At 45.2% G+C, this 25,371-nt stretch overlaps 1 protein-coding gene across 1 annotated transcript; it reads right to left on the bottom strand.

Moving 5' to 3' along the window:
- Positions 1 to 2,803: 2,803 nt before the first annotated feature.
- Positions 2,804 to 22,532, bottom strand: CORO2A (coronin 2A; the record flags this gene model as incomplete). Its single annotated transcript, XM_082301685.1, has 11 exons — positions 2,804 to 2,935; positions 4,194 to 4,459; positions 4,739 to 4,829; positions 5,896 to 6,008; positions 7,821 to 7,917; positions 8,268 to 8,372; positions 10,524 to 10,640; positions 11,460 to 11,639; positions 12,192 to 12,341; positions 17,097 to 17,213; positions 22,299 to 22,532. 11 exons carry the CDS (start codon positions 22,530 to 22,532, stop codon positions 2,804 to 2,806), a joined length of 1,602 nt encoding a protein of 533 aa, XP_082157811.1.
- Positions 22,533 to 25,371: the final 2,839 nt, after the last annotated feature.

The raw sequence follows: 25,371 nt of genomic DNA, 5'->3' as shown, positions 1-25,371 counted from the left end.
GACACTCTCACCAGGCACGAGGTTCCTTACAAGGCCAGGAGGCAAGGACAGCATAGCACCCTGAGGACATGGCTGGTGCACAAAGTCCCCAGCACAGTCTTCTCCAGCAATTTCCACCATTTTTTCTCCTTACACTGGCCTAAAATATGCTACAAGAAAGATTAAAAATTACATCTTGAATGCAGCCATGAACATTTCCATGCCCAAAGCTGTGACAGATCAACAAACTACTACAGTGAAAGACAGCTCAGAGGACACGAGCACAGGCACTGGTTCTTCAGATTTTCACCACAGCTACCGTGCCTATGGGACTCAGAGCAAAACAAAACAAAAACAACAAAATGAGCTTTAAAGAGAGCTACTTGAGACTTGAGCTCACTTCAGCCAACACATTTTTTCCTGGTGATTGGAGATACCCAGCATCATGACAGTAAGCATAATGGGAATTTCGTTTGTATTGTGATCTAGCTGGAGGTTGCAGCTGTTATATTGTGCTTGTATTGTCCATGCTACTTCAGTCTGCTAAATCAAAATCCTGTCTTCAAATAAATAAATTTGGTAATAACACACTAAGCCCTCCTTATGTGGAATCTAAAAGAGCCTAGTCAGAGTGTACTGCACAAGAGAAGAGCCAGGACTGCAAGACAGCAGGAAACACCTCATGACACAGAATGCATCTCCAGCAGGACAGACTTTACTCAAGACAACATACACAGCAATTCAGCACAAAGCAGTGTGAAACTGCCACCCCTTTGTGGCATCAATGGTAACTGGGAAGGATGTAAAAAAACAGGGCCATCTGCATTAGACTGTGTACAACCTACCTACTAATGTAAGGCCACAGCTTGACGCAAGCAAAAGAGACAGTAGGTGATGCTCCTTTCTGACCTTGATTCAGCTTCAGTCACTTCAGCAATACAATAATGAAACAACAATTTTGCATGTATCAAAAAGTAAACTCTAAATATATTTATTATTCAGTTATATTTGCTTTTCATTGCACAGATTTGGTTTTTATCCCCATGTTCAACAGCTTCTCACAAAGCTTTTAGGAGTCTTAGAAACTGTTAAAATGATCACTCAAGACTATTTAGGCACAGATCATGAATGCATAACTCTATTTCCTCAAGGTTTTTTCCATGTGAAAGATTAGTGGTTGAAGTTAAGCTCCAAATTGAAATACATTTCACAGTCCACGCTTTTACAGGCATACTGTCTAAAAAAAGAAGTTTTGATTAAATAGTCTCACCAAAGCCTAAATGAAAACACCTTCTTTTCCATAAATGCTGAAATCAACACAACCCTAGGATAAGAACCACAGTGACCAACCATTCTCTATGCTAGTCAGTCAGAGAATAACAAAGAAACAGTCCTCAAGAGGATGTAAAAATCCCCAGGAAAAGTTACTTTACCTTGGAAATAATTTAAATAATTTATTTTGTATGGAAAAAACGAGCACAAAAAAATGCAGCCAATAAAACACATCTGGTGACAAGGATGTGTCCTAGACATATCCCCTGGACCTAGCTGATTCTGTGATTGCTATGTGCCACAACAGAGGTGCACAGATACAGGTTAAACAGTGTTTGCTCTGCTTGGGTTTAAGACATCTCCATAAGGTCCAGCATTGAGCCAGAGAGCTGGTGCTGAAGGGCACAGATCAGTGTGGCCACAGGGCTCAGGAAGGCTGAGCAGCCTGGGAGGATGCAGGGGGCTGGACAACACAGCTGGCAAGAGGGAACCTGCAGCTGTAGATGGCTGCAGAAATGGGACAAGGTTCTGGCACCTGGGAGCTAAGGAAGCAGCAGCTGCAGGCATTAAGGACAAGTGATACTTCAGCAGCCCTGGAGGGCTGTTCATGACTGGCCACAGCCCTGCGGTCTTACTGTGGTTGACACAACTCTTCTAGCACCATTGCTGAAATGTCTGCAGTGGGTTGGGGGTCCAACTCCCCATTCATCCTTTTAAACCTTCTTGGCAAATTCCCCTGCTGTCAACACTATGCAGCTTTAAATGTTGTCCTCATTTCTCTGAGGACCCCCAACTGACTGCAGCTGGTCTTTGGCAGAAGGAGGGAAAGAAGGCCACTGACTCACAGGACACAGAGACTCTGCAGCTTCTCTGATGAGAACTAGCCCATACCATCACCCTTTTAAAGTAGGATCCCCCAATGCCGACTCTTCTTTACCTATCACAAAAGCGCCAGCCCTTGGCACCCCCAGTGCAGCCTCCCACTCAGAGTGGGACTATCCCCAGCACCAGGTCAGGGCAGCCACAGCTTTCCCAAACCACCTGGGGGCAGAGCCAAGCTGTGAGGTGAGAGGGGTGTATGAGGATCCCTTTGGAGTTAGGGGTGCCTCTGAAGCTCAGCAGAGTGGACTCCCTGGGCAAGAGGACAGGAGCCACATTGCTGGGCCTCAGGGTGAGCAAAGAATCTGGCAGCTGCCTTCAGTCTCCCATCCTCCTGTCACATGGAGGGGCAGCAAAACAGGTTGTTCCTAGAGGTTAACAAGTAGCTTCTCCAGGACCAGAAGAGCAAGAATTTCCAAAGTCTCTCACTAGCATTAACACACAAGTTTCTGACATTGGTGAGCAGGCAAGCAAGGAGAACTTGAAAAAGTACAGCAAATCCATCAAAAACTGTCTGGTGATGATTAGGGAAATGTGATCACCACAAGCCAGGGAAGTCCATGCTGCCTGAAATATCAATTTTACCCCCAGTAAAAAACCTAGGAGGAGTTATCCACAAGAACTGGAGTCTCCCCCATTTTCCACGGATACAAAGAGCTTCAGGCTAGCACCCTCAGTTATCCTGTGTGTCCATTCTGACATTCATGAGCTCCAGCTTCAGCTGTTTAATTTGGACATCCCTCTGGTTTACCAACAGACGTAGTCGACGGATTTCTTCCTGTTGCCGGAAATACATCTGCAAAAGCTGTAAGAAAGCACACATTTTACTTACTTTACACTAAGAAAACACAGGCTTAACCTAACAATGCCACCAGAGCTGTCATCACTTCTGAGAGAAACATCTAAGGAGAAGGCCTTCAACCAACCTATATATGCCTGACAACATCAGCAGTATTCCTGTTGTCCACTAGATTGGGCTGTGACTGCAGGTGTTCCACAGAAAGTATTTGGAGTCTAAATTCCTAGGTATGCCACATCTCCTTCTCTGATCTTGGGCAGGTTCCCTTTCCTTCTTCCAGTTGGGACTAGCATAGTCTTTCATTATGCATGCAGCAGAGCACCAGCTCTACAAGGGCTGCTTCTGTAACCTTGGGGTGGCAGCTCAGAAGTATGTAGAAAAATACCCTTTTTCATACCACTGGGACATTAACATGCGGAAATTCCTGCCCTATCAAGGTGCAGATGCTAAAATCTTGCAGAGATGAAAGGGGACCTCAGCACAGGTATGGAAAGAAAATTATTCCAGGGTTCCTAAAAGCAAACACATTGCATGTAGTTGAAAATGTCCCTAAGCTGCCAACAGTGGGAGGCTGACAAATGACCAGAGAAATGTACCACTGTGCCAGCTTTGATCACTATACAGAGAGGTGGTTGTCCATGACTAAAGACAAATTATGGAGCTACCAGGACCTTTTCTAGAGCCTTTCCCAGGTGCATGCTGCAACCAGCAGCCAACCTCAATAGCACTGCACTATCAAGTTGTCCTCAGTAGTGAGCTGCTGAGCCAGAGGCAGAAATAGACCCTTTCTCATGTCAGGGTTCACAATACAGTCAGGCAGTTAAGACTACATGGATGCACCAGGGTTACACCCACTCCTTTCACAGAAGTCCTTGCTGCCTCACCAGGCTTGCTGACTGCAGCTCTCATCAAAGGGTTATTCTGCATAAACCTCCCCCCTTCTCTTCTCTAGAACCTGGAAGTCACAAGGACCTCCTTGTGCCCAGCCAGCCACCAGGCAGGTCTGTGCCACAAGAATGCCTAGGAAGCGAGAACGCTGACTGCCCCCCACCCTCAGCCGGGGTGCTGCTGGGACACATTTCTGCTTCCCATGTGGCAGCCAGGTCAGGCAGAGTTTTTGCCCCCACAAAGAACAAAGAGCTTGCACTGACACAGGCCTGCAAAACAAAGCCTCCCTGAATTGCCACCAGGTGAAAGGCATCCTTTTGTCATCTGGCTTTGGGCTTCCCCCACAGCCCCAACACTTCATCCCAGACATTCGTACCTCATTTTCAGTTTTTGGTGGTGGACACTCAAATATATCAGAGCCATTGAAGAGGCACATTTTCTTACTGCTTGGCAATTCCTCCTCCGATTTCATCTTTTTTCTGCTATCTCTGATCTCTCCTAGCTTCTGCTTGTCCTCCAGAGACATTTTTTCTCCCTCTTGTTGGCTCAGGTCAGTAACTTTTGTAAATGGCTCTGGGTCAAGAAACTGTGGTAAGGAGCTCACAGGTTGAGATCCTGGTTTTAAGGATACCAGAAGAGGTCCTAGGGAGGGAGGAGACAAGTTAGCACTCACAAACCACACCCAGAAATCAGCTGTAAGCAATTTATTCCAACAACCTGCAGAGATAAACATGGAGGCACTTGACCGGAGCAGCTTCCAGAATTCACAGCCACCAAGTTATTTTAGATTCCAGCCATATTTACTGTGTCTCTCCTTTTCCTTCTTTCCTCTTTCTCTGGCAGGTAACAGGCCAGAGAGCTGGCAGCATCTTACCCAAGCCCTAGTAAGCTGAAGGGCTGGGGAGCTCTCCATGTGCTGACCTTTGTTAAACCCGTTCAGCCATAGTTGTGCTGACAGTGCCGGTTGGGCTGCTGCAGTCAAGGGGTAGATGTCTTCCTGGTATGATTCCGACTGGAAGCAAACAAAAGTCCAGAGTAATCATGTCAGTGAGATTCTGGCTTAAAGAGGTTATATTGGATTGTGGTGGAGAAATGAGTTTATTCCCCTTCAGCACAGGGAGTGTCATGAGCACTCACTGGCATGGAGATAAAGTCTTTTCACCTGCTCTGAGCCTCTATGCCCCTCACCCCAACTAGGAGACACATTTAATTCATGCCAGTGAGGTCTTCAGACTGGGGGAAGTTGACATACACCAACTCAACTCCCATGAAATCATGTTTCTGAGAATGAGTATGTGGATACAAAGGATGGACAAGTCACAAAGCATCAGCTGATCATCAACTGACAGAAACCGGCCAAGGAGATTAAGCTGGAGGAACACGCCTGGTTGGGAGTTGCAATGAGCATTAGTTCTTTTGGGTCTCTGAATTCAAGGAACTCATACCTTCTTTTCATACTCTATTTTCTGGAAGTAGAGGGCACAGTGCTGCCATTTCCCATGTACCTATGCTCACACAGGAGCTACCTTGGCTAGCTACAGATTCAAGGCCTGTTTCTTTCTCTAATGACACCACCTCTGAGACTTACTTCTACATCACCCTCAGTGCAACGGGTTGTGCCTTACATGCTGCAGAACAACTGTCTGTAACACAACTGTACCCAAGGTGCAGAGACCCATGAATTCATAGTTCCTGTTTTGCCAGGGTGATTCTGCTTCCTTCCACAAGGAGATTTTCATGCCACCCAACATCAACTCCCACCCCTCTCCCTCTTTTGTCATTATGTCAAACAGATTCTATTGGAGAAGTTTACAGACAGCTAGCAGACCTGGTAGCATGTCTTAGAAAGTCAAACATTAAATAGAGCCCTAACCCCTGAGTAACTCTTGAGTTACCCAGACAGGGTTTGTTGGCAGGGCTGCCCGAGAAACTGGCCAGCTATGTCCCTCACGCCAGGAGAGAGAAAATCTCTTGTTCTACCTACTCTCCTGCTCCCAAGAGTCACAGAGAGGAAGCAATGCTCTCATTTTTCCACTGATATTTACCTCAGATATGAACACGACCTGAGGTTGACTTACCCGTCGAGGCACAATCATTGAGACGGGCTCGATCAAGCTTTTAGTTGGGATCAGTTTATAGAAACGAAAAATTTCACAAGCTGCCACATCAAGACCTCTCTTTGGCATCATTCCTGGGGGAAGAGCATTAAAAAATGTAGTATAAATCTCCGTAGGAAAGTTAATGTAATCAACCATGGGAGAAGGGGCATCAAACAATGAAAGGAGTCATAGTATCAGCACCATATCAGCATGAAGTCTGCATCCAAAATCGGCTCAGTGGCACAAATTACAAAACTAAATAATTTTTTTTTCCTGTCAGACCATGTTGTTACATACAGGGTATGTGGTTTTCATGCTAAGCCTCCTGTTCTTTATTCATTCTAATGAGCTCCAAATAGAGTGACCAGAACAGAACAGAACTGGCAGGTGATGCCACAGGATTTGAGTATCAGAATCACCAGGAAGGAATTTCAGGACACCTAAACAACACCACAATAGCTATATATGGCTGAAACACTTTCCAGCCCAGTATCCTCCCCTAATGCTGTCCCAAAACAGAAATGAATATGAGAAGGATGTGAACATCTGTTCTGTCCATTTTTGTTTTAAGGACTGGCTAATCCACACAAGGTCTCTAAGTACCTGATAACCTCAGTGGGTTTCTCTCCCATTAGTTTGTACAGTCCAAAGCTATATCCATGTCAATTCCCTTAACAAAAGATATTCCCTATGCTTCTAGACCTTGTTTCATAGTGCCCAAGCTTAGTTTTCTACTAATACCCAGTGACTTCATTAAGCAGTAGATTTTACATGAAGGCCTGTTGTTCCTTACATTATGCAGTCTAAACTTACAATCTAAACTATTCTAATCTTACAATCTAAACTCCACTGCTCCACTCAGTACTTTGTTTTGGTAATATTGAAAAGGAAGTTTTGTGCAATAACCTTAGCAGTACGCTTGATCAGCTGAACAAAGCAGGTTAGGGAAGTAGACGTGATTCACTGAGACCTTTTAAAAACACTTGTACACTTCCTTTTAATGAAATTATTTTTAAAGAGACTGTGACAATGAGAAATAATGATGTCATACTGAAGGATTATAATAACTGAATAATGAGAAGATCCTTACAGTTAAGTTTTAAATAATATATTCCTTTTAATTTTTTTTAAGGCAACCTGCCGGGACAAAATTCATTGCTGCCAAATATCTGTACTAATTTCCTCTAACAGCAGGAGTGTCCACAGGTAGTGTGGAGGGGTGTTAATGATCCTAGAAACATGTCAGTCTGTAGAGGAATATGACTTACAGAGTAGACCAGAGAAGGTTCAAGAAAGGGCTAACAATATGGTTTGAGGGCTGAAAGCTAAATTCTGTAGCTTGAATTAGTTAAACAGCGGGTAGTACCCAGACAGGTTAATAAGCAAGGGTGTCCAAAGGAGGCGTGGTGACCTAATCACAGTAGATCTATTTCTAAATAGGAAATGTCAGTAAAAAAAGGAGGTAGACAACCAATAGACTGAAGGCATTAAGATGTGAAGCATTTGTTACCAGAGATATCACACAGTGGGAACAATGGAAATAGAGTTCAGTGACAAAAATCTTGAAGCAGATTGACAAATGACAAGGACCATTCTCTGCCTTTAAATCCGGACTATCCTCCTTTCCACCTTGACCAGGTATGTGAGAGGAGATGCAGCAGTGAGTGGTAAAACTGCCCAGCCCATGCTCTGCTGGTCCGAAGGGCCCAAGCTCTGACTCTGTAATACCACCTGTGATATATGGGTGACCTGGGCCAAGCTGACTGTAAGCACCTGTAAACCCAGGTGGAGGAATCTGACCCATTCTCTTTTCTAAATGATATTTTGGATAGTCCTAGACTCTGGCAGCCTCTAAATTAAAGAAGCCACAATCCTCTTGAAACATTAGACATGCTGCTACTCACCAATTCCCTTCTGTGGTAAGTGAGAACGATATTCCATCAGGTAGTTCAGGTATGGTTTCTCAGGGCTTATCTCATAGTACCGTATGTTTCCATCACCCTAAAGGCAAAGAAAATCAACATCAGCCAGACTCTGCTGTTCAGCATGAAAGCCTGAAAAGAATTCCTGGCCCCAAAAAGCCATGCAGGATCAACAATGAACCAAATGTTTACCCTGAGATTCCTATATGGGAAGGTTAGGACCCAGCTGTGTACCTCTCCACAATAAACATGGAACATCTGTAAACATGGTAAATGTGGCCCAATGCTGAAGCACCCTCTGCTCCCCTCCCATCTGCTCATATCCTTAGGTCAACATGCTTCAGGAGCATCTTTGACTTCAGTCTGTTGCAATGCCAGCTGAGAGCAGAATCAAACAGGCCTGCACTTGCTGATGTGGAAAGCACTTACCTTTCCCACCACATAAAGCATGTGTGTGTCAGAGTCATAGACAGGAAACAGTAGTCCTGAGGAGCCATCCAGATCCTCCTCCAGTAAAGGTACAGAAAGGTCATTCTGGGCAGGACACAGAAAAAAGTCAGCTGCAATCACCTGTCAGTCACCTCAAGTCCGAACACCTCCCCTGAACCCCACCTGGCAGTGGCATGTGAACGCAGCTCTGTGTAATGACCCACAGCCCTGAGCAGGGGGCCATGCACAGACTGCTGCAAAGCTCTGTGGGTGGGAAACGGGTGCTCTGTCCCAGGCCTTGACTGAGGGCAGGACATCAGTTCCTACCACTGTAGCACCTCAGGCATCTGATGGCATTTCAGGGTAGATACGGTAACATTGCCTGCCCCTATGTGGGCCAGACCACAGGAGATGAAGGGGCCTTCAGGGTACACCTGCATTGCTGGTGTAAAATTCACACTAAATTTTACTCATGTTCTCTCAAAACCTCTAGTCAAGGCAATACCTGCACAACAGTGCACCACCCACAAGAGCAGTCTGCATCAGCCAAGCAGCTCAGGGCTGTGGCTGCAGCTCAGGCTCAGGCTCAGGCTCAGCACTGCTGAAGGGAGTGATCTTCGGAGGACCAACAGGGCAGACTATGTTGTCCCATGGCTGTTCATCTGGTGATTCTCACATAAACATGTGTGTAGCAGAGGGTTAACACACATTTTGTCCTGCAGAACTGACCAGCTGCAGGCTGCGGGAAGCCACAGCTTCTGTTTAGATGCAAAGACGGCATGGGTGGATGTGGACCTGAGAAAGAGGCCTGCTGGGCAGGCCCTGTGCTGATCCCTGTTCCTAAGGAGACTGTACATACCTTGCCTCACAGATCTTCCCACTGAGTTTCTAAACCAAGCATGTGAAACCCTAATGTGACACCCATGATGTGTCACAGCACTGCTCAGCATTGTGGAAAGCCTTCAGACAGCAATACAGTGCTTTGCCTCTCACATGTGCGAAGAAGCCATGTCCAAACACAGCCAAAACATAGCAAATCATAGGCTTGGTCTACCAGCTTTGTCTGGTAACAAAGAGTGACAGCACTACAAAGACACAAAAGATTGTGCTGCATGGCAGTTGATGAAGAGGGACATATTTAGATGCTGACAAAGTAAAAAATCTCACTGCATATGAAACGGTAGATGAGAGCAGGGTTTCACAAGGCTAGCAGCCATCCTGACGGGAGACCATGCCTTAGAAATGACCAATTAAGCACTACCTCAGTACACTACTGTCAGGAATCATCAGAAATCAAAAACACACTACATACTTTTCTTCATTGAGGGCTTCATCTGAGTAGGCTGTGTCTAGAGCTCATTTCTTTTTCCAGCACCAGGACCAGTTTGCCAGTAAGACCAGTAAGAGCTACGTTAAGTCAGAGCTACAGTAACCACACAGAGGTCCTTTGAACAATTTCTTCTTGTAGTGGGCTGTTGTGGTTCAACCTCAGACAGCTACTAAGTACCATGCAGCCATTTGTTCACTTCCCCTTGGTGGGATGGGGAAGAGAATCAGAAAAAGATAACTCATAGTTGAGATAAGAACAGTTCAATAATTGAAGAAAAAGCAAATTATAGAACAAAAACAATTGTAATGAAAAGAAAAGGGAGACAGAGGAATGAAACTCAAGAAAAATAAATGATGCACAACACAACCACTCACCACTTGCTGAGCAATGCCCAACCAGTCCCTGAGTAGCAATCCATGGTTCCTGGCCAACTCCCCCCAGTTGAGCATGACGTTCTATGGTATAGAATATCCCTTTGGCCAGTTCAGATCAGCTGTCCTGGATATCCTCCCTCCCGGTTTCTCGTGCACCTGCACACTGGCAGAGCATGAGACACTGAAAAGTCTTTGACTTAGGGTAAGCACTACTTAGCAACACCGCAAATGTCAGTGCGCCTTCAGTATTAAATCCAAACTAAATGGCAGACTTGTGCCAACTACTAAGAAGAAGATTAATTCTGTCCCAGCCAAGACCAGGACATGGGCATAGCATTCTCTTTGCTCTCATAGGCTTCTGTGTTGAAAGCTTCTTCAGAACTTGGTTAGCTCTCACAGCAGTAAGACCTATCACCCCTCAGGAATCTGACAGATCACTTCTGGATTGCTGTTATAAATCAATTCTTATGTATGTGGCAGGTGGAAAAGTTAAAGAGACAGCAAAGAGAGAAAACTGAAGCTGGTATGGTTAAGATTTTTGGTCCAACTCACTTGATCCCATAATGCAATTTGCCTATTATTCCACCAAGATGTTCCAGTAGAGAACAGCTTTTTCATGTTTCCAAGGAATAAGACTTTATTGGCTCTGTGAGACTTGTAACTTGCTTCCTGTAGAAGAGAAAGAACGTTGCATAAGTAAGACAACATCTGTTGCATAGCTACATTTCATGTTACAAGACAACCTTCATTCACTAACATCTGAAAGATCTGCTCAGCCCAGCTGAACTACAGTGAGCAGGATTTCATGGGCATCTGAAAAAAGTGGCCTAAACTCTTCAGGATCATTCCCAAAAGCTGAATGACCAATCACTGATCATCGAATACTCTGAGTTGAAGGGGACACACAGGGATCTTCAAGTCCAACTCTTGGCCCATACAGGGATTAAACCCACCATCCTGGTGCTATCAGTACCTGCTCTGACCAGCCGAGCCAATCTCTCCTCCCTAACTATTGATTCACATATTTGCAAGACAGCAGTCTCTAGTAGATGCAGGCAGGACTGTCTGTGTACACAAACCTGTGCAAATGGCTACAAAATGCAGCCAGCTTCACCCAGCCAACAAAACCCAGGCAACAAGAACAACCTTGATCATTGGGACAGATGTACACTTGCATCCACCTGTCCACCTAATCTCTACACTCCCTCCCATCATGTCCCTCAGAAGGCTGCAGGAGGTACCTATGAAAATAATGCCATCCAAGTAAGGTTTCAGGGAGCAAGGATCACGGTATCAAGATGCAAAATCCCTGTTTTCAATAATGACAGCCAGCGTTCCACGGAAAATAGAAGGCAATAGTACCATATAGTGCCTTGGGCAATTCAGGGCACAAGATGCATCGTCCCTTATGGCAATGAAGCTACCCAGCAGAGGAAGCACTCCAAGAGGTGAGATCAGCTGGATCATAAACCTCTGAATCCAACCTACCTGTAGGACTGTTCCAGCACGAGGGTCTATCACACGTATCTTCCTGTCCCTGCAAGCAGTGGCAAGGAGACTGCCATCTGTGTTGAATGACATGGAGAGGACCACATCTTTGTGAACATGAATAATCTTCACTGGCTCTGAAAGGACAGCATCCTTGACATCAAGGTTCCAGATCATTATCTGGAGCAAAATTAATAAAAAAAAATCAGTCCTTTGCTGCCTCACACACCAGGGGACTTTGTGCACTCTATTCATTTTGTCATATTTTCTCTACATGTATAGGTCTTACTATCGTAAGTGATTGTTCTCCAGCATTTAAAATAACTAAAATAATTCCTGATACTAACAGCAGTGTATCAGTGTCAGCTCAGAATGTCCAATATTTTAATTTCCTTTGCAACCACATTTTATACATAAAAATAGACAACATCACTGCAGATATTTGCACTAGCACAAACAAAAGTGGATGGCATTGCATACTGTATCCAATTCAGTAAATGCAAAGTGCAGAGTAGACTGAAGTTCATCAGAAGACTGCAAAATTAGACAGTCCTTTTGAACTTGTAGCAATATCCTTGGATTATTGCTACAAGTTCAAAATTTCAATTGAATTCACCATGGAATTTCCCCCTGAAGAAAGCTTCCAAACTCTTCAGTACCATCTTACAGCTTGAAATTAAAATAAATTTCAAACACCCAGCCAAACAGGGTGCTCCAGGAGCACAGACCCACCTTGTAGTCATAGCCAGAGCTGAAGAGGATGTTACCAGCCGTGGGATGCCATTCAATCAGACCAACTCTTCGATTATGCCCACGAAGTTCTTTCTTCGGAGTAGTGATGTTTCTTTTCAGCAACTGATTGGGGATGTCCCAGATTTTAACCTGAATGGCACAGGATGGGTCTTTGTGAGTTTCCTGAGCAGGAGCTAATTTGGAATTTACCAACAGCTATTACTGCCTTGGAATTATTATTCCCTTTGTAGTGAATAGGAATGTGCCTGGCTTTTTTGTATGCCAGTCCTTGTCATTTGTGTCTCTACTCTTCTGTGGACCTGAAGACTCCTCTTTACCTTCTATCTTCAGACAGCAGTCCTACCAGGGCTTTTTTTAAATTTGGCAATCCAACCCTTAGACCTGGCCAAGCTGTCAGCACAGTTATGGAAAGTTATTCCCAACGGGAAGAAGTAAACCACTGATCTTGCAGACCTTGCCTCTTAACAAACTTTGAGCGGGAGCCAGCAAATCTGAGTCCCAAAAGATATTATAATTCTATGAATCTACAATACTATAGCAGTGATTGATCCAAGCTCAACCCTCTCCTGCTCTCCTGGCCCTCTTCATCCTGGTTCTGAGGATCCATTCAATGCCACCTGGCAAAGGAACTGAGAATTCCTCTGGTCAGACGACAGCTATAGAAATGTTTGTCTCACAGAAAGCTGCTCTGGTGCTGAACGCTTTGCAAATGACACAGCCATTTGTCAAAGTACACAGAACAGCACACACGTGGCCTCAAAGTAGACACCCTGAGCAGAGAGACTGGGAAGCACTACACTGAAGACACTCAGCACTGGGAGTGTGCTGTCTTGTAATAGGTCCACCTACAGCTCTGGGTCCTTCTAGAAGGATGCTGCATGACAACAGAATGCTCTGTCCTCCTGTGGTGGAAGAAAACAGTTGAGGAAACCTGCAAGAAGGGCTGAACCTATGTGGGTATAAAATGAGTCTTTCTCACACTAACCCTACAAACACAAGTATTTAGGATGCTAACAGATGATTAATCCTTTGGCTCAATGAAAATTACTGTGTTTGTCAAAATTTTTCTAGGTCTTAGCTTGAAGCAAAAGTGAAATGCTCTTTGGAACATAGTTTGTGGAAATCAGCCACACCTGTGCAAGTGTCCTGCTGTTTGGTTGATGAGGATGGCTCCTTTCTAAGCCAAATAAGAAAGGAACCCAAATTCTGTGACATCCTGGAAAACATCATGAGCACTCTTCTCAGCAGTGTTTCTCCCACTAAGGAATCAAGTCCACCAGAAACATAACAGCCATAGAGTCCAGCAGTATCCACCTGAACTCCTGCAGCAGTTAGAGAAAAGATCGCACTTTACAGCTTCAACAACTATCACTAAAGGAATGGGGCTGAGAGAGTAGAAAAGGGAAAAATAGGTTCTGTTCACACTGACAAAAGCTGCCTAGAATGAACCATCCACTCCTCACGCTGTGAAATGGTTGGTGATACAAGCAGAGAAAAGCACCTGGCTGGAATCTCAGGCTGCATTAAATGGCAGAAATTGCCAGTTCTTTAGTGTGCAGAATAAGCAGGCCTTGGAGTCAGGCCTGCAGGCCAAGCATGAGTAATCCAAGCATGAACAAGCTCTCTACCCTGCTACATCTTGAAGAAAACCTGATAAAATGAAGTAAAAGGCACAGAGTTTTCCCTCTAACCAGAGGGGAGAAGATCTTCAACAAGTTGAATTCTTCATGCCTGACGATTTGCCAAGAGAAACAGAAGGGGTAAGATGATAAGCTCAAACTCTCAGCCCCTACCCATTTGCATTGGCCTCAGTCCTAAGCCTGCCTCAAACAGCAGTGGGAACTGGAACTCAGTGTTCACAGAGAACATACAATCCTTCCCATGCCCAAAAGTACCATTCTACATGCTCCAGCTATGCACCACAAAAGATAGCTGTAGTACTGCCAGATGAAAAATCGTCTGCACCTGGTGGGCTAACACAATGCTTATTCTTCAAAAACCACTGGCCTATGGAACTGCACAATGCCCATTCTGTAAGAAGGAGAACTGGAAAGCAACCAGCCCCATTGTGTCGACTTTTACCAGTCCACTGGGCAGTCAGGTATGACTTTGGAGGTCACCAGCTACCAGGGACTACCAAAGAGATCCCCAGGACAGAAAAATGCATGTGTAAAGGGAAGAGAAAATATGCTACTGATTTGAGGGAAATGATTATCATATGTATGTTTATTCAGGGAAAATCAGTGACTATGTATGTAAAATACAGTATCTAAACAGGAGTTTCTTCTGTTGTCAGCATGCACAATATTTCACAGGAGATATGCCCTTGTGCATCTGGCTGAATAAAGAATGTCTGCTTCTTACTGCTTTGTTAGTTTTAAGGAATTTTTATTTTTACTGTTTTTTCGTAACAGTGGTACCACCAAGGCAATCTCCAGAAAGTCTGGTTAATGGTGAAGAAACCTCTGAGAAATGTGGGAGAAGTGAAATTTCCATCATCTACCCAGAAGCTTGTGGCCTCTTCAAAGAGAGGCCCAGCCCAGTAAGCAATTAGATGCATCCTTGCACACAAGCCAGAACAGTGCACAGGATCTGTAGCCTTAGAGATCTTCCCAGCTCATCTGAATGAGGCTTGGAACACCCCAATTCAACTGGCCACCTTTGAGCAGGGCTTGGACAAAGTGACCTCCAAGGTCTAGCTACAAGGTATCAGGAAAGACAGTCACCCCAAGAAACACACTGCTGTCCTCGCTGTCGCTGTTGGGGCAGTAATGACACACATGGATAGTGCCTCAAACAAAGGGCAAAAAGCCATTTATTAAACAAAGCAGCCTCTTTTATACACCTTTTATATGTTACCATTTGTGTTACAGATTCATTGGCTGCTAAACTACTGCAATAGATTCCTTGGCTATTATTAACTTCAATATACTACCATTGGCTACCTATAGCATAAGCATTCAAGCATTCAGTCAAATAACAGGTGCAGATATGTTGCTGTTTTCTCCTTCTACTGTTTAACTTTCATGCTTCTGTTGATACTCCATTCTCATGGGAAAAAACTAATTGTTATTTCTTCTCATTAACTTTTCTCACAGTCCTTCTCTAGCCAAAGTAACAGGCCTGAGCCATCATTTTACAAAGGCAACAAGGCCTTCCTTTTGTAAGGTTTTACTTAAATTCCACACCTCGCCACTTAGCAGGTAGAGAGGAGATGTCTCTATGCCATGTCACTGTGCAGAGGACCCCTAAGATACCATTTCCTGGTGCTAGGATGAGGATGGGAGAGTAGTAAAAAGAGAGTACAGTCACAAACAGACAAACTTCCTGGAACAACTTTTGTATTGAGACCAGTGACATGCTCCATGTTTCTATTCTTTAGTCTAAGGAGTGATCCAGTGTCAAGTTTCTGTAGAAAACCGGAAAGGAAAGCTGGGGATAGTGCATCCAGCACCCCCCTAGTGCAAGAAAAATGCTGATAAACCTGTGAGTCCAGGAGAGGCCACCAGGATGCTCAGGAGTCTGCAGCACTTGCCCTGTGAGTGGAAGCTGGGGGAGATGGGCTTGCTCAGCCCAGAGAAGAGACAGCTTCCGGGCAAATTGATAAAAGCCTTCAATACTTAAATACTGGGAAAATAGAGCCAATCTCTGTCTTGAAATGCAGGGTAGGAGGACAGGATACAGCAATTAACTATACTGGAAGGAAAAAAATTCCCCATGGGAGCAGTGAAGAACAGGAACAGGTTGCCTGGAGAGATGGTAAAAGAGACCACTCAACCTTGCCTTCAACACAAATGGTTCTGTGATTCTGTAACTGCAGTGGGATGTTTTGAAGCTTGTGTTCGTTTCTCATATGAGGCTCAAAAGAGTGGCCAAGGCGGTGCCCTCCTGCCACAAGTAAGCCATGCCATGCCATGCTTCCTGAGACAGCATGAGAACCTGGCACACAGGTCAGAAGATAAAATAAGATCTTTACCATCAGTTCAGAAACTGAAAGAAGTCTTCAAAAAAAACCCCAGAGGAGTATCCAAACAAGCAAAGACAAGTCACTAAACAGGAAACACAATCCAAAAATCTTACAATCAAGAGTGACTTTTTGGCAGAACTAAAATGGCAAAGCATGTGAACCAAGCCAGGGCCGGAGAAAATGACAGGAGAAACCTCCCTGATGCTGTACGGCAGAGTGAGAATAAACCCAGTGGGAGAAAGCTCATATGGGATCTCTGGAAAAAAGCATGGTAGGTAGTCAGATGTCCTCATTATCACAGAAGTCAACATCACACTTTTTACAAGACCTCTTGAAAATGACCTTCCAGTAGGTAGATATGAGCTAAATTGTCCCTTACAAATATGACTTTAATCTTTCAATTCCTACAGTGATGGCATCTTAACCACACTAACTTCAGCCAAAGCTCCCACTGCAGAACTGTATGATGCATATTCCACACTGCAACTGATCCAGAATGACTTCACAGAGCAACCGAGTGCAGGAACAAGCTCAGACTTGCTCTGCAGGGAATTAAACTGAAAGAGCTGGTCCAGATTATCATGTGTTGAAGCTTTTATTCTAAAGTAAAGATGGAGTTTCATAGAGATTAAACTTGAATAGTCATTCCATTTTAAACTCGTATTTTGTTTTTATCATGCAAATACACCACAAAAAGGCACAAGCCCCCACAAAACAGATCTGCCTCATTGCACTGATTTCGTATCACACAGGTCTGAACTCAAGAGAAAGAAAGGAATCTTACTCTTACCTCACTTCTTAAGTAAGTATGTGCATGTTTTAACATCTCATCTATGGGCGTTTGGTTTCTTTTAATCTCATTCTCCAAAAAGCACATTAGCCAGGTACTAACACAGAGTACAAGGTGGTAAACTTACTGTGGCATCTTCTGAACACGACGCTATTACAAAGTCATTGAATGGGTTCCACTTGATGTCCAGAACATTTCCTTTGTGCCCACATACTTTGGGATAATGTGGATCAAGCTTGCCTGTCTGGAAAAAAAATACAGTCAAACCCTAAGGTGAGCCATGGAATTATAGGACATTTTCAAGGCAGCTCCAGAGAGGAACTTCTTTCTGCTTGTTGTCCTCCAAATGCCCTAGGTGCTCTCTGTCTGTTGAGGATGGGTTTTTGCTCTCCCTGCTAGTCAAGTCTTGATGATATCACCATAAAGAAAGGGAGGATTGCCCAGGCCTTCCTAAGTACATGCATGCTGTGCATGCCTACACGCATATTAGAAGACAGTATTAGGTTCAGACACCAAAATAAAACTTGGAGGAGAAACATCTATGAATGAGTTGAATCTTCAACATTTTTTAAAGATCTGGTGATGGGGGGACAAAGAACAGCAAAATCTCCTTCAGAAGACATTTCCTACAAGCAGCAAAAAAAAATGGTTTACATTTTAATTTTAGCCTCACCAGCTAGCATTTATTTAATTTTTAAAGCAAAAAGGTATTTGTGACACAAATTACAAAATTACTAAGTTTTTCTTTCAGCAAGCTATCTATTTCTCTCTGACAGTGTTCAAATCCAGCCATTCACCGAATTCAATCAGCATTCTGGATTTAAAAAAAAAAAAAAAAAGAAGCCATGTTTAGGTGGCATCTGCAGTGGTAAAAATCCCGCACAAAGTGCCCTAAGGTGTATTTAGAGCCTTGTGCCACATGGGGGCTGTGTTGCATTGAATAAAGCCACACTGCAGGCATGATCTCTGCTAGAGTCAAGTTCGAATATTTAAATGATAGGAAGGGTGCTGGTGATTTTATTAACATTCAAGCAACACTTGCTTCCCCCTGTAAGAAGCAGAAGAAGTATGGAAGTCCCCTGACCCACCCCAGGCATCAGTTCAAGAGCAAAAGTCAGGCACCTAAGAAGGGAGACATGATGGCAAGCTGGTGATGCTGACCTGCTTCCCACCTGGAAGGATCTTAGACCAAAATGATGGCAAATGTGTGCTTGCCTAGAAAGCAGACACTTCTGTTGATGTACTCCTACACCTGTCCAGAGGTGGGCCTTAGGAGTGCAGAGCCACGGGGAACCACTGCTGCCCCTAACCTGGCTGTGGAGAGGGTGTAATTTTCCCAGCTTTTAAATTTTGGGGGTTTTTTGCAATTTTGAATGCAGAACGGGACACTGGTGTGTGGCTTCACTGGAAAGTTTGTTGCATAAACTGGGACTAACCTGCTTTAGACTGAACATCCAAAGGGCTTTGAAATGTAAAAGACTGTGCTTTTTTAGACTACAAAAAAAATTCCCTTTCGTAACAGCAACAATGCAAAAAGATTTGGGAAGGCAAAAGAGAGATGAAAGACCTTTAATAAGAAGTGCTCCTCCACCCACAGTGTCCTTTTGTAGGCTTCAGAGCTCAGTTTCGAGATGACAACTAAAAGGGGTGGACAGACAAATCCACAGCAATCCCTTGATCCCTAAGGGAACCCTGTCCCCTCCCAGAGCTAGTTGCCTGTCTGCTCCCCACTCTGTTTTGGAGACTCCCAGGCTGACCTAAGCCTGTTTTGCCTCACCCATTCCGCAAGGCTCTCTTACCCTACTCCCACTTCCCCAACAGGCTCTGGAAAAGGAGCCCTTGTTCTCCCAGCCACCAGTCTCACCTGCCCCATTGCAAGCACTGGGACAGAGCAGGACTCACCACGCATGAACCCCCCAAGAGCCAACAAACATATATGACATGAAGCTAGAGCTGCTGGTCTCAGATACACATCTGCATGAGGAAGTGAAGATCTTCATTGCTGGAGGAAATTTAATTTTACACACCAAAAACTATTTGAGTAACTAGATGTTGTCATCCCACGAAGTGGTACCTGACTTCCACAGTTACCTACAGAGCTTGAAAATGACCCATTTTTTTAACCACTTGCTTTCTAAAATTCCAGCGTTTCTGAAAAGTAGTCAAGCTTGGAGTTTCCTGACAAAAATCACTTGTAGTGGAACATCTGTCACAACTCTCCCAGCAGATTTGTACAGGGCAGATTACTATGAGGTAGATCACCCCCACCTCTGCCCCTGAAGGGCGCTAGCACAGCGCTCACATATGTGTCAGTTACATAAGGCCAGAGGGGTCATCATGGTTTCGTTTTACAGTCCATATTCCCAGAGAGAAGGGAGGGGAGTTTGTGTCTAGGAGCTCTGCACAGCCACAGATGTCCTCCCTTTCACACCTGGTGCTGACACACTGAAAGACTGGAGATTGCAGACCTGGGCACAAATAACCTCCCTGTCTCCTGGGACCTTGTTCTCACTTGGCTTTTTGCTGCAGAGGAAGAGACAGATGCGGTCTCAACCGAGTCTCATCATCGGAGATGGAAAAAGGGAGGACTCCATCTTTCAAAAGAAAGCCACAAAATTTCCCTCCCAGTCAAGATCCTTCCTTGGTACGCTGTGCATGCACTTCCCCAGCACATCTACACCCAGGCCACACTGTGGGAAAGCAGCTGATCTCTCAGTTACAGTCACTGAGCTCATGTCTCCTTGAACTTGCAAGATTTACAATCAGTCAGCCCGTTCTGGGCACCAGGCAGCCCCGGTGGCCACGGCCCCTTCCCTCCCTGGTGAGATGTGTTGCCCTTCCATCCATCTGGTTTCAGTGGTACATATTCACCAGGACCTCACTGATACACCCTGCAACAGACCATTTCCAAAGTGATGGCAAATATTCAACTGATTTCTTATAAGGCTGAATGCAAAGGCCTGCTGAAAGGATGGTATCTAGGGCAAAGAACTCTTTCTCTACCTAACTTCTGCTGTCCCCAGCCCCACCTCACCCCCAGGCTCTCAGAGAAGAAGACTGGTGCAGAAGGAAAGAAGTGGTATTTATTCAAGGAGAGATGAGAGACCTTGGTGTCTGTGACTCAGCAGGTGAGGAGTACAACAAACAAACAAGGAGGCACAGTTAAACAGAGCAAAGCTGAGCCTTCATTCAAAGATGTCCTTAGACAGGCAGCCCCTCTAGTAGCAGCACATGCAGAATGAACTCAAAAAAGCATTGGAGGGAGAGACAAGAACAGCTACCTGATCAGGTTGTTCATCCTCCCCAGCAAGTGCAGCCCTCCCTGTCCTGGCTACTATCTCCTGCTTTAACTAAATATGTGACATCATGGCTCTTGGGTTCTTGGGCTCTTCCTCCACACTTTGTCACACTTGGGATGTGTCTGCTTCCCATGAATCCAGTCAAAAATAACCACAGTCAGCTGTCCATTGTAAGAGGGCAATACTGTCCCAGACACATCTCCAGAACAGGCTGCCTTTGATGCCCTGGCAGCTGAGGGCACAAGCCAAGTGTCCAGTACACTGTCTGCCATGGTTCACCTTCATAGGGGGAGGTGGCAGTCACAAAAAAAGCACCATCAGAAGCACAAGTCAAAAGTTTCTGCTTTGCACCAGATGGTACCACTTTGGAAGTGTATCAAACAAAACAAAGTAGCTGGTATTGCAGGTCCTGACTCTGGGAATCCCTTTCTTTGGGTGGCTGAAGCAGCTTTACCACCCAGCATGGGTAAGGAACTGGTGGTATTCAGAGAACAGTTGTGTGAAGCACCTAATTTCCCTGACACACAACCAAAGGTTAACCCTCAAGGGACCAACCTCTCCATAGCTCAGTTTTGAAGCCCTTAATTCTTCCAGACTCATCAACATCCAGGACAGTGAGCCCCACATCTAAACTGCAGCAGCATTTACATCTGCTGCTAACGGACTGCTCCCTGGTGTCCAGAATCCCCTTCACCAAACAAATCAAGAAGAGTTGCTCCTTAAACGTCTTCTCCTGACAGTTTTATACATCTTGCTCATTTGCCTTTTTTCCCAGACTGATTGAGGCCTGACCTGCAAAGTCTTTCCTCACATGAAAGTTACTTTCACATTTTCACTGACATACTTAAATTATCCTCTTCTGTATCTTTTTAGTTCTACCATGCCTTTGATTTCTACATGCAATATTTCAGAACTGGGTGGAGTATGTGAGCAGGTGTAAGAATGAAGAATTACTCCAAAGACTAGCCAAGCTGAGAAAAGGTGAGAAGACAGAAAAATTAATAGTAAGAAATGCAAGCAACTTCAGCTACTTTTGCCAGAACTTTGAGAGCTTGGTCCCACACCACATCCCACGGTCAACAGCTGGCTGCCTACAGATGTAGTTCTGTGATAAAGACAAGTTGTTGAGCCTCAACAGACCATCATTGTGGGGGCAGAAGTGACTCAGTCAAGAAAAACAGGGTAGTGGTTAATTTTAGGACAGTCTCTAAACAGCACCATCATTGAAGGAATGAATTAACAAAGTCCAGAAGGGCCGGAAACTGTGCTAGGTTCTTCAAGCACAGCCAGTTCACTTTCATCCTTAGCAAATATATATTGAAAAAGTGACATTGCAATAACACCATCAATTAACTTTTAATTAAAGGCTGAACTTCTGCCTTTCATCTGTTCTGTCCTGATTCCAGAGAGATCATAATCTCATATTGAAGTTAATCCACATCAGTGCACGCCTAATTTTACTGAAGCAATAAACATCAGACAGCCAGCTTCTCCCTCTCATCTGATCCTAAGTCATCACAACTCATATACATGGCATTTGTTTCTGAAAGGGAAGTCTTCGCAGCATCAATGCTTGAAGTTTAAGAGCTTCATTGCCTGATAACTGTGCTTCCGTTCTTTCACAAACGAGAAGGTAGAACAAAACATACCATATTCTCCTTTGGTCACTGAATCCATGTTGCTAAAGCATCTTTCTGGTTTTGCTCTCTGTATCCACTAAATACTTTTTAATTTGCAGTTACTCCCAGGAGACAAACATCTGAACAGCACATTATGCTGATTATACAAGAAAGACAAATGAGTTATAAAATGAAGCAAGGTGTCAAAAATCTGCAAGCAGCAATGCAAGACATATAAATACACACATGCCAGGAATCACCTGCTAGGGCAACTGGGCCCTCTTCCACCATTTTGCAATTTGGGCAACAGCATTAAATGAATATCCTCTGTGATCTAGGTCCCTAGAAAGCCTGTCCTTCCTCCAGCCTCTTGATGTGTTCTGGAAAGGCAGCTCGCCTTGGGGAGCTCACCTGCTTGATGGGAATGACGAGGAAGGCGCCGCCGCCCGCGCACTCGGTCACCACTGCAATGAAGCTGGGGTTCACAGCGCAGAAGTGGTTGTCGTGGACGCTGCAGGTGATGGGCACACAGTCGTAGCACTTATCCCTGCTGGCAGCTTTGCCATACACGTGGCGGAACTTGGAGCTGCGGTACTGCGGGTGCCACGACATCTGCAAGGGGAGAAACACAATGTCCCAAGGCATAAGGACAGGCCAGGCTTGCAGAATCCCACTCCCCTCTCCCCACCACAGCCTCACCCTCCCCACTTGGGCTGCTCACACCAAGCCTCAGCCAGCAAGCCGTAGACACAGTTTTCTCTGGTGTTCACCCCTTTGTCATAATCCTGTTACACATCTCTGATGGATAGAGGAGAGTGCAGGGATGAAATGACAGCTCTCAGCATCACCGGCCAGCTGGGCTGTGCATGTGTCAGCAGTCCCTATCGTTGGGGCAGGGCCGCATGGCAGCAAGTTTAAGAGGACATGAATTCTGGTAGGATAGAGCTCAGGAAGCATGCAAAATACAACATCTTGGGTAAGGAAAACCTGAAACATGGTGAGTGAACAAGCCAGTCTGGATGCATGCTTTGTTTAGCCCTCAGGTGGTTTAGGACCAAAGATTATTCTGAATTTTGCTCACATGAATGGAAAAAAGAAGTTTGATAGATCATAGGAATAGTTACAGCCACTTGCTGATGTTTTTTCAACTGACAATTATGTTCTGCATGTCTGGTTTGTAACTGCACTACAGCCCTCTGACAGACAGCATTTTAAATGTGTTTAAATGACACACATAAAGCATGCTAAACACAAGAATCCCTTCTCACAGAGAGCAGTGAGGCTTAATGGAACTGATGTAACATTTCATAAAATCATAGAGTCACAGAGTCATAGAATGGTTTGGGTTGGAAGGGACCTTGAACACCATCTAGTTTCAACCCCCTGACATGGGCAGGGACACTTACCACTACACCACGTTGCTCAAACCAGCCTCGAACACTGTCAGGGACGGGGCATCCACAGCTTTTCTGGGCAACCCGTTCCAGTGTCTCACCACCCTCACAGTAAAGAATTTCCCCCTAATATCTAATCTAAGTTTCCTCTCTTCAGTTTGCATGCATTACTCCTTACCCTATCACTACAGTTCCTGACAAAGAGTCCCTCTCCACCTTCCCTGTAGAACCCTTCAGATACTGCCAGGTTGCTGTGAGGTCTCCATTCAACCTTCTCTTCTCCTGGCTGAACAGCCCCAACTTTCTCAGCCTGTTTTCACAGGGAAGATGCTCCACTCCTTTCAGCAACTTCATGGCCCTCCTCTGGACTTGCTCTAGCAGTTCCATGTCTTCATTATGTTGGGGGCACCAAAACCATATGCACTGTTCCAGGTGGGGTCTCACGAGAGCAGAAGGGGAGAATCCTGTCCTGTGACTGGCTATTTTCAAATAGGAAATTACCAATGTTGGTCAGAAAAGGTAATTAAGACTATTAAATCCTGCTCCTCCCACAGGATTTAGAGAGCAAAAGGCATATGGTGAATGTAGTGAGAAGATTCTACTGCCCATAGGAAAAGAAATGCAGATCAGGCAGGAAGGTTATGGGTAGGGAGCACTTCGCACAATAGCTGGGAATACGGGCAAATACTGGCAGAGGGCATGGTGTAGCGGGTTCAGTTTGTAAACTGTAGTGGTTTGGTTCAAAATACCCATTACTTACTTATTTTCCTTCTGTGAGATAAGAATTTGGAGAAAGCAAAGCAGGCACAAAACTTAATAGAATATAAAAAAGTTTAATAACAGACCAAAAAGAAAGGGGAAAAAAAGTCAGACTAAACCTTCAGAACACTTCTCTTACCCCCACCTTTCTCCCTTCTCCCACTGACAATGTAAAAAGACAGCCCTTGAGATTTTCAGTCAGTTTACCATCTCTATAATCATCTTTCTTCAGTTCACTTAGGGAGAGGAGTCTCTCTTGCTCATGCTATGGAGGCATCTCCACAAGAAACAGTTCTCTCATGGCTTCAATGTCACAGCCAGACAGCTACCCAGGATGGTTCTCTGCTCACATGTGAGAGGCCCTTCCCTTGTCTTACAGCTTTCCCCACAACTGCTTTCAAGGGCTCAATCTTGAGCTGATGGGGTACCATTTTAAGGATGAGCTGTCCAGAAGCAAAGGTTCTCTTCAGCTATCTCTGGGAGCATCTTCATCTCTAGGAACAGAGGTCTTCTTCTCCCTGGGAGCAAGGGTCTTCATCACTTTCATCTCTCTCTGTTCAAGCTTCTCATCGAATCACAGCTACTTCAACATTATTTCAGCACAGGTACTTTTGCTCACAATTGCAGTTTGAACGCTCCACCCCCCCATGCTTTCATGAAATTACAACGGGTACTCTGATGTATCATAGCCCATCACCACCATAGCTTTACAACAGAATTTCAGCTTCTAGGTTTGAAGCTTCTTCCTCTTTCTCCTGTCTCAGGATTTCAGCTCTGCCTTCTTCACTGACTTTGGTGTCTTTATGGTGTTTCCTTCACGTGCCTTCACCTTTCCTTTTCCTCTGACTTGGGAGAGGACTGATGTCTGCAGGCTTCATCTGTTCTGGAGGGAGCTTACAGCCCTACAAGGGTTAATGTCCCCCGGCCCCGCAGCTGGAATTCCCTTATCGCTGTTGGTCACCTGCTCTTTGCGGGCAGCGGCCTGAGATGAATTTCGGCCGCCCTGGGTGAGGGCCGGCCTGGCCGAGCCGCGCTGCTGGCCCACCTGCACGGAGCAGGGCTGCGGGGGCTCTGGGGTGGCTGTCTCTCGGCCAGCCCGGCCTGCACTGAGGGGGCTGTGCCGGGTGTCCAGCGAGCAGGAGCGGCTGAGATCTCAGCCAAGCTGTACTGCGGCCGACCCGGCCGGGCTGCACCGAGCAGGGCCTGGCCCGGCCCCACTGGGCTATGTGGGCGCCCCCAGTTACCTGTCCCAAAGCCAGAAGCAAGAGAGCTTTCCCGGGGTTTGTTCGTTCTTAAATGTGGATCACAGAGGTGTGTCAAGCTTCTTAAGT

This window comes from Coloeus monedula (assembly GCF_965178545.1).
Source record: "Coloeus monedula genome assembly, chromosome: Z".
Lineage (NCBI taxonomy): Eukaryota > Metazoa > Chordata > Aves > Passeriformes > Corvidae > Coloeus > Coloeus monedula.
Note: the sequence above shows the minus strand (reverse complement) of the source record. Positions and strands in the feature narration are given on the sequence as shown.